Consider the following 20,459-nt stretch of genomic DNA (forward strand, 5'->3'; position numbering starts at 1 on the left):
ATGAATATGATGATGTTGGTGATTGATGACTCTAAATTTCCTGTAGGTGTGGATGTGAGCATGAATGGTTGTCCGTCTCTTTGTCAGTCCTGTTGTCCTGTCCAGGGTTTACCCTGCCTTCCCCCAATATCATCTGGGATTAGCTCCAGCCCCTTAACAACCCTGAACAGGATAAGCAGGTAAATATATTGGATGGATGGAACACTATAAAATAAAAACTAAAATATGTTATTTTATTAAAGGTTTAGTGAAAGCGCAGAGGAAGAAATCCTTCCTAGGCTGCACTCAGGCTCTTATTTCACTCAGCATGCTGAGCCGGACCAGACAGCTGTAAGCCTGCAGGGAGCTGGTTTGCGTCTGCTCAGCCCAGAGGGAGAGAGGGAGAGGGAACAGGGAGGCTGACTGGTACCAGCATTAGGCAGCTTGTTTCCAGCTCCATGGGCACATAAGCAGCAGTTCCCCCTTTGCAGTGTTTGTGCTAAGGGGATCATGTAACAGATTCCGTGTGTCCATTCAAACTGGGACGCTACAACACCAAAACAAAAATGTTAGCTCATATAATGTTAATGCATTGTCATCTTTTATAATTCTCACTGCATCCAGCATAAATAATTATTTTGACATTGGGATCACACTGACTTGTAACAGTATTTGGGTTAGCATCCGTATGGGGAGCTGTCCAGGGTGCTGACTGCATGTTTTCCCACTGCTCAGTCCCACTGGGACGCTTTACAAAACACCAAAAAAAAAAAATGTTAGCTCATATAATGTTAATGCATTGTCATCTTACCTTTACCAAGTACAAAGTTGTACACAAGTGCAAGCTGCGTCTCCGTCGACGCCGAGAATCGCTGCTTCATCCTAAAGGTTACGTAGAATGTGACAGTGGGTGGATTACATAATGCAAGTAAACAGGCACCAGTCATTCAAGTGCACATAGTCACGGACACAATCACAATAAACACAAAACACCCTTACAAACAATTTACACTGCGAGGCAGAAGTTGTGTTGAAAATTAAACAAATTCTGTCACTTCAGGATTCTGGTCCATCAAAGCTGGAGTTGGCTTTGACGTCTTTTGTAACTTCTGTCCTTCCGGTAGAAATATTGCTGTTCCAAATGTCAAACTTTGAGTTGGAAAGCAGCTCAATATTCCCCCATGCGTCATGAGTCTTGATGGAAGGACACACTTGTGCAGGAAATGGACTGAGTCATTTGGACATATAAACCCAGTCTTCATGTTGTTGTTCTGTTCCAACACACAGAGTACACAACAAGGACCTGAGTCACACATTTATGCATGAGATGCTCCTTTTAATACAGGGAAAAATTATCTGGATGCATTTTATGTGTGTTTGTTAGCATATCTGTGTGTACATCCTTGACAATATAACCTCTTCAAAACAAGGGTTTGTATTGTTACAAATGATGGCAGTGCTTTATTTGCTCAGGACCAGCTGTTTTGCGGAAGCAGTAACATCCTGTTTCGATGCAGGTCGCAGACTGTGACCCCTTTTGTTATTATCTACTGTAGGTGTTCAGAGCAGTGAAAGCACCGTTCTCCATTTTTATGAGTTGTTTCATAATTACTGCTCCAGTTATGTTTTGTTGTTCCAAATCATTTGGCAGCAGTCTGGTCCAGATTGGCAGCAGTGCAGGAGATAATAAGATGACTGATGGGCTAATTTTCTTTGTGATGTTTTTGGTTCAGTTTGACAATTTATTGGCGTGTTAACTGTCAGAGAATGTATTGCATTAAAGTATTTCAGATTTAATCTTGTATATAAATTAATTTTCTTTTTTTTTTGTTGCTGTTGGATCCAACACTTGCATAGAAATGCAATGTATGTCCTCTGTTCCGTTGTAGTTCCTGGGAAGGATGGAGTTAAACCATCCACTCCACTCTCCAGACTCAAATTATTCAGTGCTCAACAGTGTGCTCAAGCATGTCATGCAGTCATAGTGTTCTTCAGAGAAGTGACATACCACCTCTATTTTAAAAAAAAAAACAGCAGATGCCATTCTGTTTCTCCCTCCTGTCTTGCCGTACACCCTTTCCTGTCTGTTGGCCCTCTTTATGAAATATGCAGTTATTAAAGCACGCTAGCGGAAGCCTGCCGACTCATCCTGCTGACCACTTGAACGCACTTCGGGAAGCCAGTGAGCCAGCTGCTGACTCAACTGTGTACAAGCAAGGCGTTCTTTTTTTGTTTATTTTATGTCTGCTGTGAGAGCGAGTCAGTTAAGTAACATGCTCTGGATTTATGGTCTGATTGAGAGATTAAAATTGTACTGTAAATACAAACCAGGAAATAAAAAGAATAAAGGAGCTCACTGAAGGGTCACGTTGAATGTGAAATTCCTGAAATGGTGCAGAGGTGACGGCGGCTGTGACAGCAGGTGGAGAAAATGAATGGATGGGGTGGAATTGATCTTGTTAACCTGAGGCAGTGGTGCGAGACCAATTGCATAATGCGCAGCCCGAAGCTGGGTCAGACAGGAAGAGAGGGGAAGGGAGGTAAAGAGAGCTGTGGGAATGATGATGAACACCTTAATTTAACGGGAATTCAAAGTCGTGGGAGTCATCACTGCCAAAGGAAAGGATGGAGTTAAAATAAAATCCAGAGAGCAGTGCGTCTGGCCGACCAAAACACAGACACACGGTGGTGTAAATGGAAATGAATAAGTGTTTGTGTGTTTGTGCAACCTGGAAGCATGAGGGCCACATCGTTCAAAGATGCTCAGTTGATTTCCTTTTTTTTTTTTTTTTTTTGTCTTGGCAGAAATCCGTGAGGCGTTTAAGGTGCTGGATCGTGACGGAAACGGGTTCATTTCCAAGCAGGAGCTGGGCATGGCCATGCGCTCACTGGGCTACATGCCCAGTGAGGTGGAGCTGGCCATCATCATGCAGAGACTAGACATGGATGGTGAGTATGTGTGTACTCCCATGTACACACACACACACACACACACACACACACACACACACACACACACACACACACACACACACACACACACACACACACACACACACACACACACACAAATGTGCTGTGTGATGTAGATCCGGCTCTGTTGTGTTACACCGTGCATGGAAATAAAAAACGCTTTAACTTTAAACTTTGCAAATATTTACAAAAAAACATTGTGTTTATATGCAGTCTTGCCTGTTCAGACACAAACATTAAAAATTCCCCTGTCACGTACAAAACACTTGTTCATGCATGAGTGTGTAATCATTTCAATCTCAACTGCTTCCCGTTTCTGCTCAACCCATGAAAGCATCAAAGCGAAACTGGATAGTGAGATTAATATTAACGAATGCACACATGAAATGGGAGTGGTTATCGTAGAGCGAAATGGCTCTTCATATTGGTTGTCCAGCTGGAAAAAACTATTCACTGGGCTTAAATAATACACAAAGAGTGTAAATGGTTCCTTCCTGCTGTCAGATCTGAATCAGCAGAGGTTGATTCCTGCAGCACCATCCTCACTTTTACACCTTTTTAACCTTTTGCCCTCAGATAGGACACTCTGAGCAGCGAGAAGGTTTCAAGCAAAGCCGTCTGCGTTAAGTGTGATTGACATATTGCGAAAAGGATAGACTTAAAATTGTATAACGCTGGGAGGGGAAAAATGCAATATGCAAATCCCTGGGAAAGATTCCAATTTGTCATGCTGCTATCACAGCCTTTGATAAGTGCTTTTCATTTCCACTGTGGAGAGAGAAATAACGATAGAGGGTTCAAGGCTGAATATTAAAGTTTAAGACGGTAGACTGTAGCAGCTTTTGTGCCTCAGGGCCGGGTCTTGTTGCATCGTACGCTGCGGCAACTAGAGGAAGCAGCCAAGGCTACTTTCCGACCCGAAGAAGGTCACAGCAGCTTTTGTCTCAGAAAGTCTGTGAAGTGTAATGCTGTTTATTTATTTATACACTTTTCTCTTATTGTTCTCTCTGTCTCTGCGTATCGAATCCAAGTTTGTTTGAGTTGCAATTGGGGTAAACCTCTTTCCCTTTAAATGACCCAGGTCGACTTGTTTGCATTGATTGATGTCATTAGCAAAATGCTGGGTTTTTCTTCGTTTAGGCATTATTGAATCTAAGTATCGTCTGGCTGCTTTGCAAGGGCTTTGTGTTTTGTTAATTTGCCAAAACTCCTATTCGATAAAGACAGCTCGCTCAGATACGACCCGACCGGTTTAGATAAACAAATGAAGCGAGAGACCTGCATACTGACTTGATGTACAGAGAAGGCGCAAAAAGTCTGATTTACATTGACAGGGAATAGAAAGTGACAGAACTGACATGGTATAAACTGTTGAGATACAATCAGGCGACAAACTCCGGTTCTGCCGACTGAAGCCGATGCAGAAGTGTCTTAAAACTAGCATTCTCTACTGACCAGCAGGGGGCGACTCCTCTGGTTGAAAAAAGAAGTCTGATTGTATAGAAGTCTATGAGAATATGACCCTAGTATGTTTTAGGGCGGGCTTACTGTGATTGACAGGTCACTGCCGCTACCAGAGCCGCATAAGGGGTCTCCACGTCACTCCTACACATTCCAAAATGGTAACTTCCATTCATTGGTTGCAAAAAGGTCAAGATGGGGATGACCATAATCCAAGATGGCGAAGGCAGATATGCAAAACTCAAGGCTTTATAACGTCAGTCCACAAACCAATGGGAGACGTCACGATGACTACTTCCACTTCTTATATACAGTGTATGGATGTAACAATATACAGTTATTTACAGAGCAATTTGTGAAATTATCTCATAATTCTCAAATGCATGAACATCGACACAATAACAACAAGCTAGTGATGAAAGGAGCCTGGCGCGGAGAAGAGGTACGCATAATCAGATGAATGAGAATGGGCGGTGGTGATTGTATCTTGTACAAGTGGGCAGCTGTGAGGATTGGATCCTAGGTCACAGCCATCGATTCGAAGTCCAGATCTCTGATGATAGGTTATCTGCTCCGCTCCTCTCTGCTGTCAAGCCTATCCGTGTGATCGTCATTGAGCTCTGCATGCCCTTCATGGAATGATGTAACCACTCGTCTTTGTTCCAGATCGCAGTATTGCACCAGCCTTTGTGTGGCCAGCTCAGAATACACATATTCTTCTTTTTCCTCTGGTGTTAATGACCTTGGCGCCAGGTCTCTCTCTAACTTTGACTCTAATTTTCTTAGTTTGGATCTGTGTAGGGATGTTTTAACTTAATACAACAGAGTGCAACATTTGGGTTGTATTCCCTATTGCCTTAAATCAGTTTCTTCTGTTACTAAAGGGAGCAGGATTTCTTTAATAATTCATAGTTCTTTTTTGAGCTGAAAACAGAATGCTTGGTTGTGACATAACACAGGAAGAGACTTGTCAAAAACAGCTGGCTTGGACTATAACAGACACAGAAATTGACTCAGCATTATGTTGAGGTGTCACAAACGTCAGATCCATCAAAATATTAGCTGGCATGCAACCCCTTTTACACCTTACAATAAAAATGTGTTCTGGGTGTTTGGATTGCAATTGGATATTGCTTGACCATATAAAAGTAGAGGTATAAATGCACCCAAAATGCATTGAGTGTAAATGCAATTTTTTACCTTCTGAAAAATGAGTTATCAACAGGGACGTAAAGACCGTTAGACAAACAAAAAGAAAAGACGGCGAATAATTCAGTGTCTGTGTAGTGCAATTTTGGATTTATTTTTACACCCTTTTTTAGGTTTTATTCATCATAGCTTTGAATTACATTATATTCTATCAAGTGAGTTATCTTTCCACCCTTGTATTTTTAAAACCTAAAGACTCAACTATTTTTCTGAAATTTTCACCCTTTATTTCACAATTCAAACAAGACCATTCAGTGTCCGTTTGGTTCATCCAGACATCCAGATAATACAATCTGACAAACTCTGCAGGGGAGATAAAAAAAAACATAAAAACACTGGGCTTATGAAAACATTCCACTTAAATACAATACGAAAATATATAAAAGATGGAAAAAAGATTCATGGTTTGATTTGGTTGATGTCTGCAGAGTTCTGATGCTTAGTTTTGGAAGCACCGTCAACAGCTAACAGCAGGCTACTGGATCAGTACTGCTGGAATCAATGATGCGCAGCAGACGCTCCATGTTATGAGTGATCCAGTAGCTGTAAACTGTGATCTGCTTCACAACCAGTATGAAAGAGCCAGTCGGCTCTCTTATACTGGATGTGTCAGCTCATTGTTTCATGGCATTTTTTTTTTTACATTCACAACTGCGGTTGGGCGGTAGTTATTTTGGGGTCGACCCACAACGTTCAGGTAAGCTCACTAGAAAATATCACAGGTGGGAGGGTCAAAAAGGGCAGATGTTCCAAGTAAATTATTAATAACTTACAGAAACATTGCATTACACCACCTTCTCTCCCCCTCTCTCCGTCACTCTCTCTCTCAAACACACAGCGAGCGGTGTTCAGAAGGTGCAAAATTGGCTCTCACAACAGGTCGGTATCAAAAGCAGAGGGGCGTGACACCACGTCAGTATTTGACACCCTGGGAATGAGAATGGAATGGACCAACCTGACAATGATTTTTACTCGTACTCTTTTTTTTTTATGGTAGATACTCAACATCAACAGATTTCAACAATATGGCATGTCACTAAACCAATCAGCACGCAAGTTCAGTAATGTCGTCTGGTCAAAACCGTATGACAAAAAGTTTCTGGTTTCATCCAAACAAACGCATTTTTTCAATCCAGGTGTCAATGTTTTTCCCACCTTGGAGACATTATTGCACATACACTTATAATCGGTAGGTTAAAAAATGGCCCATTTAATATGTTTTTTGTTTTATTTATTTACTTATCTTTATTTCAGTTATTTATTGATTTTGTTTTCTTTCTGTTTTTGTCAAGGATATGTGTTCATGCTGGATCAACATTCCTAAAAAAAAAATCTGTTTTTCCAAAAAATTAATGTTTAATTTGACCAAATGTGTATGATGATTACCTTATTTGTTATGTTTTGTTGTTAAAAAATGTAATAAAAATAAAATGAAAAAAATATTTCATTATCAATACAGGTCAGCACATTTTATGGTAAGAAGGTGATAATTAAAAAGTAATGTGTGTTGAAATTACAACCAAATTACCCCAATATTTACCTCAGAATCAATAGAAAATGACCCCTACACTGTTTAATAATTTTATTTAACTATTTCCCAATAAGCAGTAATAAATAGCTGGTCATTTATTGAATACATTTTTCATTAACATTTCCATTCACTACCAACACAAAAACTCTTCTGCACCAATGTATAAGCAATATAAACCTGTTTTCACACAAACTGCAGATTTGTTGAACCCTTTTTGCAAAAACCTTAAATATCATCATGAGGCTACCATGTTACACTGCCGAACTTGAGTGATACTTTGTCAAAATAGATGACGCAGATTGGATGAAAACCGACCTGATGCTGCCCAAATATGGGACCCCTCTTTTTTTGATTGTGGTTTTTGCTCCACAAACTCTTGAGAAAGATATTCTACCCATTTTGTCTCTCTGCTGCTACTACAGTTTCTTGTTAAGAAGTTGTTTGCTGAAAACAGCTGCCTGCTGCTGGAACCTAAGTTGATGAGAGAGATGATACCCAAACATACAGAAAAATGTGCTTTAAAATTTATTTTTTACATAACTTTCAGTCATTTGTTTCGGTTTGAATATGAAAGTTATCATTTGGTGGAGCTTTAAACAATTTTGTTTTGCAGGCTAGTCCCAGTACACGCAGAGCTACTTATAATTGGTCCTGTCTAACCTCGAACCTGTTCACCTAGTCCACCCTCATCTCTTCTGTCATCCATCCATCCATCCCGTCCTGACATCCTCCTACCTCAGCACAAATCCTCTGGCTTGCAGCCTGGATGAATATGCACGGACACAAGTACAGTCAGCGTCATTAAACTTTACAATGCCAGCGTGCCCCTTGTCAGAGTGGGAGCAGAGGTACTGCAGAGAGGGGCAGATTGAGTCGTCTTGCATGGTTAACTTTGCTCTGACAAGGTCCCAGCCTCAATCTGCAGATACAAAGAGAGCAGGTGGGAAGACGAGGGAAGCAAAATGAGTTATCAACAGGGACGTAAAGACCGTTAGACAAACAAAAAGAAAAGACGGCGAATAATTCAGTGTCTGTGTAGTGCAATTTTGGATTTATTTTTACACCCTTTTTTAGGTTTTATTCATCATAGCTTTGAATTACATTATATTCTATCAAGTGAGTTATCTTTCCACCCTTGTATTTTTAAAACCTAAAGACTCAACTATTTTTCTGAAATTTTCACCCTTTATTTCACAATTCAAACAAGACCATTCAGTGTCCGTTTGGTTCATCCAGACATCCAGATAATACAATCTGACAAACTCTGCAGGGGAGATAAAAAAAACATAAAAACACTGGGCTTATGAAAACATTCCACTTAAATACAATACGAAAATATATAAAAGATGGAAAAAAGATTCATGGTTTGATTTGGTTGATGTCTGCAGAGTTCTGATGCTTAGTTTTGGAAGCACCGTCAACAGCTAACAGCAGGCTACTGGATCAGTACTGCTGGAATCAATGATGCGCAGCAGACGCTCCATGTTATGAGTGATCCAGTAGCTGTAAACTGTGATCTGCTTCACAACCAGTATGAAAGAGCCAGTCGGCTCTCTTATACTGGATGTGTCAGCTCATTGTTTCATATCTTGTCTCGGTGGTAAATGCTGCAGTGAACAGTGCGATTTGAAGCGTGCTGGTCTTAAATTATAATAACAAAGACACAAACAGCATCCAAATTTCTCTTCAAGCCAAAAACACAGGGCGTATATAATTGAGTTCCTTCAAACACATGGTAGAAAAGAAAACAGCAGAAAAAACTTTTTGCAACCCCAAAGGCATTAATTATGTCTGTGCTATATGCTATTTAATCCGGGATAAATTCATTGCAATTCCTTCATAGGTCTGTCTCCCACAACAACCAGTTTACAGATATTCAGCTGGAGGCTCTTAGCCCCGACTCTCACTCCAAACCAATGAAGGTCCAGCGGGATTGAGTTCATGCTGGTAAAGATGAGCCTGAACGGCAAGATAAGAAAGCAAAACGGATCCATAACAAGAGACTTAATAAAACTGCTTTTCTGTTTTGCAGCCTGGGTATTGGGGGATGTTTAGGATGCATTTGGTGTCAACGATCAAAGTGTCATATACCAGCAAGTACTTTGAAAAAAGTTGCAAACAATGCCAACATTAGTACACCAACATCGATCAATAATCTGCCCCTCTCTTCAATGTGTCAGGTGATGGACAAGTGGATTTCGAGGAGTTCATGACGATCCTTGGACCCAAACTCCTGTCGTCGGAAACAAGAGAAGGCTTCCTGGGCAGCACAATAGATACCATCTTCTGGCAGGTAAAACTTTATTCTCTAAAACACATCTGTTCTGTTGACTTTGCTCAAGAGTCATAAATTAAACTCGATATCAAGAAACGGATGCTGTATGTCTCAGTTGAAAAATGATTACTGCAGAGTAATCATTTGTTTTTAAATCTGTTTTTATATCATGGTGTGAAAAATCTAAGGGGCCACACAAACACACCAAAAATAGAATATATGATTGGTAAAATGTCATTTAGATGTTCATATTAAGTAGTGCATCATAATATTAACTTGACCCCAATAGGAACTTTTTAATCTTAAAAGGAATTTCTACTAAAAGTTACTACAAAGAACTTTTAACTGGTTATGGAACTGTCTCACTTCAAATCTGATGCCTCTACATGACCTACATAAGCAAACAAGACCATCAACGAGAAGATTGGCTATTTTTATATAATTATTCTTAATGCCATGTCATCTGGTCCGATTCCACCAAGCAATTTACGACATGCAAGCTCGCAAGAATTTCTCCAGCTCAGGAGTGGTCACGTGGTCCATGACAATCCGTACATTGGCTTCGGTAGGAGGTTCCACGGATGTTCCTTGTAGTAACTTTTAAAAACTGGAATATAGATGGGTTACAGGGGGCTAGAAAACCTGTTGCCACAATGTCACGAAAGCCTTATTATGGACCTATTATTATTTAGATTGTTTAGAAATCCGTCTATAGGAAATATAGGAAACTGATTAAAACACATTTTGAGAGAGAAGCATCTCATATTCTCTACTTTCTTGATAATGATGCGTGTTGCGTTGATGATGATGCACAACTCAACGTAGAGTTTTTAATGTGGGTCAAAGAGAATGTATGTGTTTAGAAGAAGAAACTATCCTCTGTTTGGACTCAAGTATCTGATGAAAGTGTGTCGTTGTCTCTTCTCCTCTGCACTAATGCGAAATAAATGTCATTAACGGAGGCACTACTTTGTTTAACTCAGTTTCCATTACTCACACTGCTGTGTGCCTTTTTTGAAAGGCAGTGCAAAACAAAAGCTTTATATATATATATATTTATATAAAGCATCTGACGTCTTCTGAGTGACATTGTGACTGATGATGGTAATATGTGACTCTGACAGATGTGCCTGTGGACAGAGACTTGGGCTGACAAAGGAATCGGTGGCGAGAGAAACAAACAAGAGACAAAAATTGTCAGTACGGGAGGGAAACAGACTCGACTTAGAGTGAGCGAGACAGAGTGATGAATGCGCCTGACAATGGAGAGAGTTGGAGAGCATGAACGGGATTGATGACAAATGGAGCAGGTGTGAGGGAAAGGACAGGACATTTGCCACAGAACGCTTGGCAAGCCCCTTCTCTTGATGTAATCATCGTCCTGAACCGGGGCCTTTTCTCCGGGGCAGGAGCTTGTGGTTTACACCACGAGGACATGAGTCTTTCGGAGGTATGAGTGCAGTCTAGTCTAATGCGCTGCCAGCCCCATTTGGCTGCTGCAATGACCTTGGCTCGTGTGGGCGAGCATTTGGCTTGAAAATAAAAAATATGTATTCCCTCCCTACAAGTAAGGCTGGTGGTTTGGGGTTGGCTGTGTTGGGGTTTGTTACTTACACTTACAAACCCTTACTTCTTGTCTGACGATTTATTGCTTAGAAGTTGGAATCAGCACCTCATTTAATGTGTGGAGCATTTCCAGAGAGGAAAAAAAGATCTACTCAAACGTTGATTTATCATGATTATTTCTCCACATGCCACACAGGCGATTAGTGGTTTGAGGTATTACAGTTTTTATGCTTAGTTTAGTTTATTAATGGGCTGTGGTGTGTGTGTGACTCAGACTGCTTGAATATCTTAACGTGTTTCGAAGCTTTAGAATTGGTATATTGATGCATAATTTTGGCTCTACGTACTGGTGGGAGGGTACCATATGATTGTAATGTCCTCAACAATCTTTTTTCCAAAGCAAAACATTATCAGGACAGAATGTTACATGCAGTGTGTAACCTTTTCGCCACAGTAGAAGAATGTAAATGATTTTGCAATGCAAGTATACATGAAGACAAAATAACACTATCTGCTCAAAAGCCCACCCAACAGTTCAGCAAACACTGAATAAACCATCACCCAGGACAACTCATGCTGCTGGCTCATTATGTCCAACTCATCAAAATGCAGAAACTGCACAGCGTTTCAATCAACAAATGTTGCATGCGAAAAACATGCGAAAAACCTCTCCTTTGTGTGAATTAACAGGATAGAATGTGCATTATAATAAATGAATAATTACTAAATAATATGTAACAGAATATATTGTGTATATTACATTACATTACATTACATTACAGTCATTTAGCAGACGCTTTTATCCAAAGCGACTTACAGGAAGTATATATTCCTTCTTGCTTCAAGCTAAAAGGCCTGATATCGAATTAATTGCTTATTGGTTTAATTATTTAAACCTGCACCATTACCTGTCATTACATTACATTACATTAGACATTTAGCAGACGCTTTTATCCAAAGCGACTTACAATAAGTGTATTCAACTTAGGTATTCAAGAGAACTACTACCAGAGTGCATCTCCTTTCTTAAACAAGCATCTAAGAGCATAAACCAGAGCAAAAGTACAGTGCAGAAACAAACTAATACGAATACAATAAGTGCTAAGTGGAAGGCTCAGGGTAGTACTTCTTGAAGAGGTGAGTTTTCAGCCTGCGCCGATGGGCAAGATGCTGTCCTGACGTCAGTGGGGAGTTCATTCCACCACTGAGGGGCCAGGACAGAAAAAGCTGTGACCGGGTGGATCGGCCGCAGGGACCTCTGAGCGACGGGGCAACCAATCGCCCCGAGGCAGCAGAGCGAAGTGGTCGGGCGGGGGTGTAGGGCTTGACCAAGGCCTGGAGATAGGAAGGAGCTGTTCCTTTCACTGCCCTGTAGGCTAGCACCAGAGTCTGTAACTGGATGCGAGCTCTTACAGGGAGCCAGTGTAGAGAACTGCTCATATGTCATCGTAATGAGCATTGTGATTTGTGAAAATAATTGGGGGGGTTATTCATGTAAATCACAACTGTGACTTTTATAGAACAATTTTGGAACTTGATTATTTGAATTCGCAGGAATATTTCATATTCCTTTTTTTTCATTTTTAAAAATGTAATTCTTCAAATAGAGTGATATTTTCTCTCTTGCCTCGTTCATTCCTCGAATGGACACATATGGGATAAGATCCCACACAACAAAACAGAAGGTTAAACGCTAATTTGCAAGAATCAAATCCTCCTTTACGTGCCATGGAGCGCGCTACTCGGCTAGGCATGCCAAAACTCCTATTTATAAACTACAATATCTAATAATAATAATACATTTTATTTATAGGGCGCTTTTCAAGGTTCTCGAAAAAACTTTACAAACATTAAAATCATCATAAAAAGCTACACACTAAAAACATAGAACACACAGCATTCGTCATAATAGAAAGTAATCATAAATGCAATAGCACAATGTTCAAATATATAGGTTACAGTATATGCCTTTATTTTTAGGGTCAGTAGACATGGTCGCACCCTGACTTTTGCTAATGTTGACAAGGTTGACGAAATAACCCCACAGGAAATGATCGCCAATTTTAAGTATTTTTTCCTATTTTAGCACATTGTTTTGGTTTAATGGCACATTCACTGTATGGCTTGATCAAGCAGCTTTTGTCTACCTCATTTCTTACAGCAGCAGGCTGCTGGTTTTAGTTAAAAAGAAGATGAAGAAAGTACCTTCTTTGGACAGGGAGTACAATGTCAAGCAGATCAACGCCACCGATTTCAAAAGTTAGGACAAAAAAAACATTTTAAATCTACACAGCGTGAATAGAATATTTCATAAAAAAATATGACTATTATGTTCTCTTCGGCACCATTTAAGTACATCTTGTGAATATTTATTTTCAGCATCATTCGGCTTTAAATTACTGCTGACCTGACAAACATATGCTGTTTAAGATGTGTGTAACTAGATGATAAACCAGTTGAGAGCAGTCTCTACATTTGTCAAAGGCTTGGCTTATATTTTAATTTTCAACACCACACAAAAACATCAGGTCGTTCTAATTAAAGCAGTCCCTGGCTTTGTTGTAGTATTTTTCACCAGAACTCTACAATAATACTGAAATGGTTTACAATGCTTTTTTTTTTTTTTCCATTTAACATCCTCTTTAAATCTTCCTTGAGCTTTATTTCAGTACTTTCATTTAGCACATCTCATTTAAATGCTCTGCCTTAGAAGAATAAAGACCCAATAAACTCATTTTGAGGAATGACTCCTTCAGCCACAGTGCGCTGTAGAGTTATTAGAAGATTCAAAGCACACAGTAATTCTTTTTTCATTCAGTTTCACAACTGTTTAAATTCATCAAAGATGAGTAATGCCAAATTGACACTAAAAGGAAAGAGCTAAACGCTTGAAGCTTTTAATCGATCCACTAACCTCTGAAGCTGTCTGACTGAGGTGATCAGTCCTCTTTACAGCACAATCTGAGACCTATCAATAACTGTAAAACATGAATCATGACTAGCATGGAACAATGCTGCAACGCTGAAAGCGTTTAGCTGGAGGGGTTTCGTGTAACCCTTTTGAAAATCAACAGTTATCAAAGCAGCTGACAGTGTTTCACAGATTTAATTTTTCTCCATCTGGCATTCTGCAAGATTTCTTGGGATTAAATATTTATTTTCCCCAGCAGTAGCTGTCAGTTCGACTCCATCGGAGAAGCAGACCCCTTGTAAACTTGAGTGAACCTCATATTGTGTTCTGGTTCTGTCCTCTTTGAACCATGAGAGCCGCTTCAGTCGCCGTCTTAGCTGAGAGATTTTCTCATTCCACTAATGTCAGGCGAGGTGTCACATCCTCACCAGCTGGAGCGATGGTATAATGATTCACTCGCTGACACACGCTCACCTTCCTACTCACTCGTATCTGCTCTGGAACACTTTGTTAATGTATCTAATTATCCCGTCTGGATAATTATGAGCTTGTAATTGAACAACTGCAAACATTTTATTTTCCTCTGTTCTGCCAACTGTCAGCGGCATGATAAGCAACGAGAAGGCCTCATAAACACATTTGGCTTTCATGCAGATCAGATGACTTTTTGTTTCATATCATCTCTTTCATAAAATAATTAATACAGATTTAACTTTATTTCTTATGATAACAAAAGCTTTTTTGCTTTTGAGGAGAATATTTTCTTAGGCTATATTGTCATCACATTATGGCATGCAAGAATTTTCATCCTGTGTATGATGATGTGTGGAATAAACATTTTAGAAGATCAAGGCTCCCCTGTGCTTTTAATTACAGATGGGACTGCAGCTATTGATTATTATAGTAATTGAGTGTTCTACCAATTAAGTAATCAAGTAATCAGATAACAAATACTTTTGCTTTATTAAGAAGCAATAATAGATAATACAACTTATTGGTTTCCTTTTTAGAAAATAACATTACATAAATTCATGCAATATAAATATCTGTTATAACTAAACCCGTTTAGTACATCTCAGTGCTATATTACATCCTGGGTTTATTTTAAGGCTCCAAACTCACTATTTAACTATACCGAAAAATAATTTCAACTGTCCCAAAGTCAGTGTAACCCGTCAGAGAGTTAAGTGTCATTATTTTACCTTGTCATTGTCAATTACACAATACATTTAAATAATTCTATATATTAAAATATAAATATCAAATTAGGAAATATATGAATGCATTTTTTTTAAAACTGTTTGCTTTAACTAAAAAAATAGCATCATTAGTTTTAATGATGTCTGATTAGCTGCTTAGATTTGGTTTCAGGAAGTTAAACAGATCATAATTCCCTCCCTCATAACAAGGAAGCGTTTCAGCCCTAGTCACTTATCGTTGTACTCATTAATCCTGGAGCAGTGTTGTGATTCATCGTTTATGGTGATGTCTGCCATGTGACCTAAATGAGACTGGAGGAAATGCACATCATATAAGCGCTGCCATAATCCTGAACATGTGCAAACTCATAAACCGTTACTCGTTTGCAGCGTGCGCCACCTCTGTCTGCCTGACATTCATCACTAGATTTGACTTGATGGGGATGTTGGAAACATTTGAGCAACTCTCTCACTCTCTTCCAGTTACTATAATACAATATCATATAATAGTTTTCCCTCTTGTATTTTTCAGCTTCTCTTTAAAGTTGAACCTCATTTATGTGGCAGGGATTGTGTCCAAAACAAAAAAATATATTCTTTTTTTGAGGAGGTTGTCTGCAACACATTGTTCCAAAATCGATTTGAGACACTTTTTCAATGCACTGCACTTTGCTGTGAAACACTGCTCTGCACCAGTTCGATATTTATTTATTTATTTTTTTCCTAAAAATGAGCCCAGAGAAGCTGATCATTTTTCTTCATTTGTCACACACTGTGCAGAGCTGTGTTTGGGAATATGCTAACACTGGTATACTGTACACAAAAATGTGAGTAGTGATTAAGAGGAACCAGACATTTATGTGTTGAAATGTTAAACAGACTGATTTAAGTCCAGAGTTTGTGAAGTATGGGAGTTATATATTTTTTTGTATTCACATGAATGTACACCTCTTGTGTTTGAGCACTGCGGGTCTGGTTTGCACCGGTATAATGGTTTGAAAAATGGGCTATCAACTGTTCATTGTTCTGTGGGGACTGGTGTTCCTTTGTGTTTCTCTGTGTGTGTGTGTGTGTGTGTGTGTGTGTGTGTGTGTGTGTGTGTGTGTGTGTGTGTGTGTGTGTGTGTGTGTGTGTGTGTGTGTGTGTGTGTGTGTGTGTCTCGATGGAGTCTTTTTTAATATTGATTTTATTACTGAGTTTATGATTGAGTCCAAAGGCCGTTGAGAAAAAAAGAAATCGAGTCCTGTTCAAGAACATTATAGGTAACAGTGTCTTCCAAATGCTAATAAAGTGATTAAGGAGTTAGAATACACAGAAATAATCTATCTATAAACAATATTGATCTATTAACATCATACTAATTAATGCAGATCATTTAGGTTTAAAGGACCATTACACTCTAACGTTACATTCACTAATAAACCTTGAATTTGATCTGGTCTTTGCTACGGGTATTTCTACCCTGTCAACAGCCCCAAAATATGTCCACAAGCAGGGACATTTTCATTTCATTCAATTTTTAATTTTCAATTTATTTATTAAGATCATTATTTATGCAAATAGTATGGGAATGAGAATGGGTGCTGCAGACCCTCCCGAAACTAACAATTATTGATTTAAACATTTTAGACATAGTGTCTAAAGAAGGGCTTTCCCTTGTCTTCCTAGGACACATGCTATATGTGTAGAACACTATTAGGCTAATTGTGGCAGGAAAGCTTTGTTGCTTTGTTTTGTATCTCTTTATAATCCTATGCATTAGTCCATTTATTCCTTGTGATGCAGACTCCTTGCTCATGACATCGTTGAAGAGAGAGACAGACATTGTGGTCAGAAGTGTAGTCGTGATACTCAAACTTTCTCCAATCATGAAGCCCGATGTATCTGTCAGATTCTCAGGTTTTACAGTAAAGTGCAGCACTAAGCATTTAGCAGTGGTGCTGTGCCGCTGTTGAATGGATATAGGAGAATCAAGCCATGTGTACAACTGATCCCAAATCAGCTTGTGTTTTTTTTCCAAAAATCAACATAGATAAAAAGATTTTTCCTCTACAGGGGCACTTATGTGGAGAGAATCTGTAGATATCTGTAACAAATCCATGACAATAAAAAAGGCTTTGTTCTAAGCCAATCATTTTACACCTTGTTGTTTAACAATTACACTGGGGGGACTCCATCACTTAAGAGGTACTGTAGAGATGCCAACTGAGAGTAGCTTCAGTTTAACACAATCCAATGCAGCAGCAAGACATGTTAGCTTGAATAAAGAGACTTAGACACATTTCTTGATTTTAACAACCTGCAAGGTGTTGTCTCTTGTTTGTGGCCCCTTTTTGGATCCCTTGGTAATATTTTGCTTCGGGAGCCCCTCATCAAAATCTACAGTAATCCTTTTCATCATTAAACCACAAAGTTCATTATAAGCACAGAATGAAATGTGGCTTCAAAAGAGATTATTTTTTTTTATATGTGAGTGTAAATGAAAGCTATGATCAATCCCCTCCTTCCTCAGCCCCATGAGCTTCTCTGGAACAGCCTCAGCTGTTGAGTTTGTGTTGTTTTCCTCATACATTTCATATACAAATGAACCTAGTAAAAAAATTGCAATAAATGCATGAAAACAACTAACAGGATGGGGCGCGGCAGTCAGTCATTGCCCTGAACAAGTGGTCACTACATAATTGGTCCAGTGGAGCCAAAAGAGAAAGGATGTTTCTTCTTTAGTATCAAATTGGCTTTACTGATTGCTCTGCTTGGCGACATTTGCTTGATGGATTATTTGATTCTTCTGAGTTTTCTCTGTGGCAAACAATACTTTTATAGGAAATAAAAGCTAATTGGTGGTTTCTAAGGCAACATCAGCACGCAGCAGCAGATCAATGCTATCAAAAGACGCCAGTAAAACGTCCGCTTGCAAAAAGCCCTTCAAAAGTAAAACTAAATAACTTCCATTTTATGCATCCACCGTAAAGGGCCTGTGTTTCTACTATATATTGATATTCATTTGTCTCCAGTTATTTGGTAATAGATATGTCCACTAAGGCACAGGCTTTTCCGCATACAGCCCACTGATGTATTATAAGTGATCAATTACAGCCAGTATTGCCATTATAGCCGCACACAGCTAGCAAGAAGTCAGCAGGATGGAATATGTCATATGAGCTTGCGGGGTGGAGTTACAGCTGTTTCTCTCCCAATGGAAATCTATTGAGGAACAGTCTTTTTGGGCCCCATGGCATCACTTGACAGACCGAGAAGTTGTAATCCTGCCATTTGGCCACTATGTAAAGTTGCCTTCAAAAGCTGGCAGACTTTTTCTTGGGTCAGGAGCTGAACCAAGAAGGCAAGGCCTTAAGGCTGGCTTTCTGAAGCCAAAAAGGCTCTACACTACTTTTTTTCACTTATACAGAAATACTCCCCAAGACCTGTAAACGGACTTTAAACACACATCCCCTTCAATCACTTTCTTATTTCTGCATCGCAAGCCGGGCAAAGACTGAAGCTTGTTGTTGAGTTTGCCTACCAATCCCACAGGTGAACTGACAGCCAGAATAAATTACTGATTAGAGGTTGCATGCCTTTTTGACAGAGCAACATGAGTGAGATTATTTTAGAGCTCTTTGCACTATAATCATTCTGTGTGCTTTCTTACTGTACGCCCACTCTGAATAAGCCGTGTTATTGCAGCCCTCAGGAGGAATATTTATGGAAAAACAATTTCCTCATACAACAACATATTTGGATTGTAAATGTCTGACTTTTTGGTGGATCAGTCAGTCTGGTTTTGTTTTCCTTGAAGCTTTTGGCACACTGCACAAAGCTTAAAACATATACTGATTAGTTATTGTTCTGATTGCTTTTTTGTTCATTTATGGCTTGTTTAGTTTCTGCTCACAAATTTAGATTTGATCATTTTTAGCAGAGCAATATCAATATATTATATTGAGGTATAGTGGAGTCAATATCTCCACCATACCTCACTCTCTTTTTATGTCATTGCTTGGTGATATCGATCAATTGTATTTTAGAGAATATACAGTATTATCTTAAATTTTCTATTTTTTGGGGGTCATTTTAGCTTTCACCTGGCAGAGGACAGTATAGATATGTGGGGGAAGAAAGTTATAGAGGTATGACGTGCAAAAAGGTCCAAAGGCTAGAACTGAACCCGGAATGTTGCGGCTATACGGCATGCGCTGTTAGCACTCAGCTACCAAAGCACTTCTATGGTATTGTCGTCTAACATGCATATCAAAAGGAACACTAACATGCCATCTGGATAAGTTAATGCTCGAACTAATATTGGCACCAAAAGATGTTTCTGTTGATTATCATTACTGTCTTATATATTAACTGCAAAGCAGAGAAAAAACTACACAAAACTTGAAATTGCAGTCATTTTCCCTCAGTGTGATGTTCATCCTCACTGTATAACAGCACAGTACAACATTATTCATAATCCTAGATAGGATCATTTTTTGACTAAAAAGTTACAGAGTGGCGATTCTCTATTTTTGATTTGTGTTTTTTTTTTTGTTCATTGACTACACGGTAGGCAATGAGTTGGGTATAAAGCATTTCAAGTTTCTGAAATAATTATGTTGAATTAATTGTTAAAGATAATTATAGATAATAATAAGTTCAGCTTAGGAGTTTTTGAGAGGGTTTCTGGATGTGTAAACCAAGTGCAATTAGAATAATTCCGCCTGCAAAAAATATCAACGAATCTTTCTAAAACAAATACTACTTTTTAAAGATAATGAGGCAGAAAGAAGCAGAGAGTTCTGGAAATGGTTTGCAGTGTTTTGGAGAGCAGATGTCAGGAGGAAGAAGTATAAACAGAGGTGTGAATCTAATGAGCAGGTATTCACTACTCTCAGCTCACAATGAGTTAATCAGCGACAAAATGTAAACAGTTTTACGCTCCTAGCTGTCAGGTGAAAACCTTCTATCCTTCAGTTGAATTTAGATAAGCTGAATGGCGACAGGGTCATCAGTGAGTTGACTTCTTTTTGTCCAATCTCTGTCAATCTGTCATAAAATTATGCAAGACCACTAGTAGAATTTGTGCAATTGGGAATTTTTTCTCACAACCCGTTTTTATCCATCCATCCAGGGACAGATTTTCTGATTCTGACAAACAGTCTAGTATTACTATAGTAAACGGTTAGTATGCAATATAACCCTTTCCTCCTTAGAAAAACTTCCACATTTTAATATAAAGAGAAAATTATCTTTGTGACATTAAGGTCTTCTTGATCCCACCTCATGACATTTAGACACATGGCTTTATGAATGGGAAGTCCCTGCCTCCTTCAAGCTTTAGGAATGTAGACTTGGTTCCTAAATGAGATC

General features: G+C 39.0%; 1 protein-coding gene across 1 annotated transcript in view; it reads left to right on the forward strand.

Moving 5' to 3' along the window:
• LOC129095301 (calcium-binding protein 8-like) overlaps positions 1–20,459 on the forward strand; it is a 60,525-nt gene that overhangs the window by 17,327 nt on the left and 22,739 nt on the right. Inside the window, exons 3-4 of the mRNA XM_054603699.1 lie at positions 2,785–2,928; positions 9,334–9,446. Coding sequence (XP_054459674.1) covers positions 2,785–2,928; positions 9,334–9,446 — 257 coding nt within the window. The remainder of the gene's footprint in view (positions 1–2,784; positions 2,929–9,333; positions 9,447–20,459) is intronic.

The sequence above is a fragment of the Anoplopoma fimbria genome, chromosome 1, assembly GCF_027596085.1.
Source record: "Anoplopoma fimbria isolate UVic2021 breed Golden Eagle Sablefish chromosome 1, Afim_UVic_2022, whole genome shotgun sequence".
NCBI lineage: Eukaryota > Metazoa > Chordata > Actinopteri > Perciformes > Anoplopomatidae > Anoplopoma > Anoplopoma fimbria.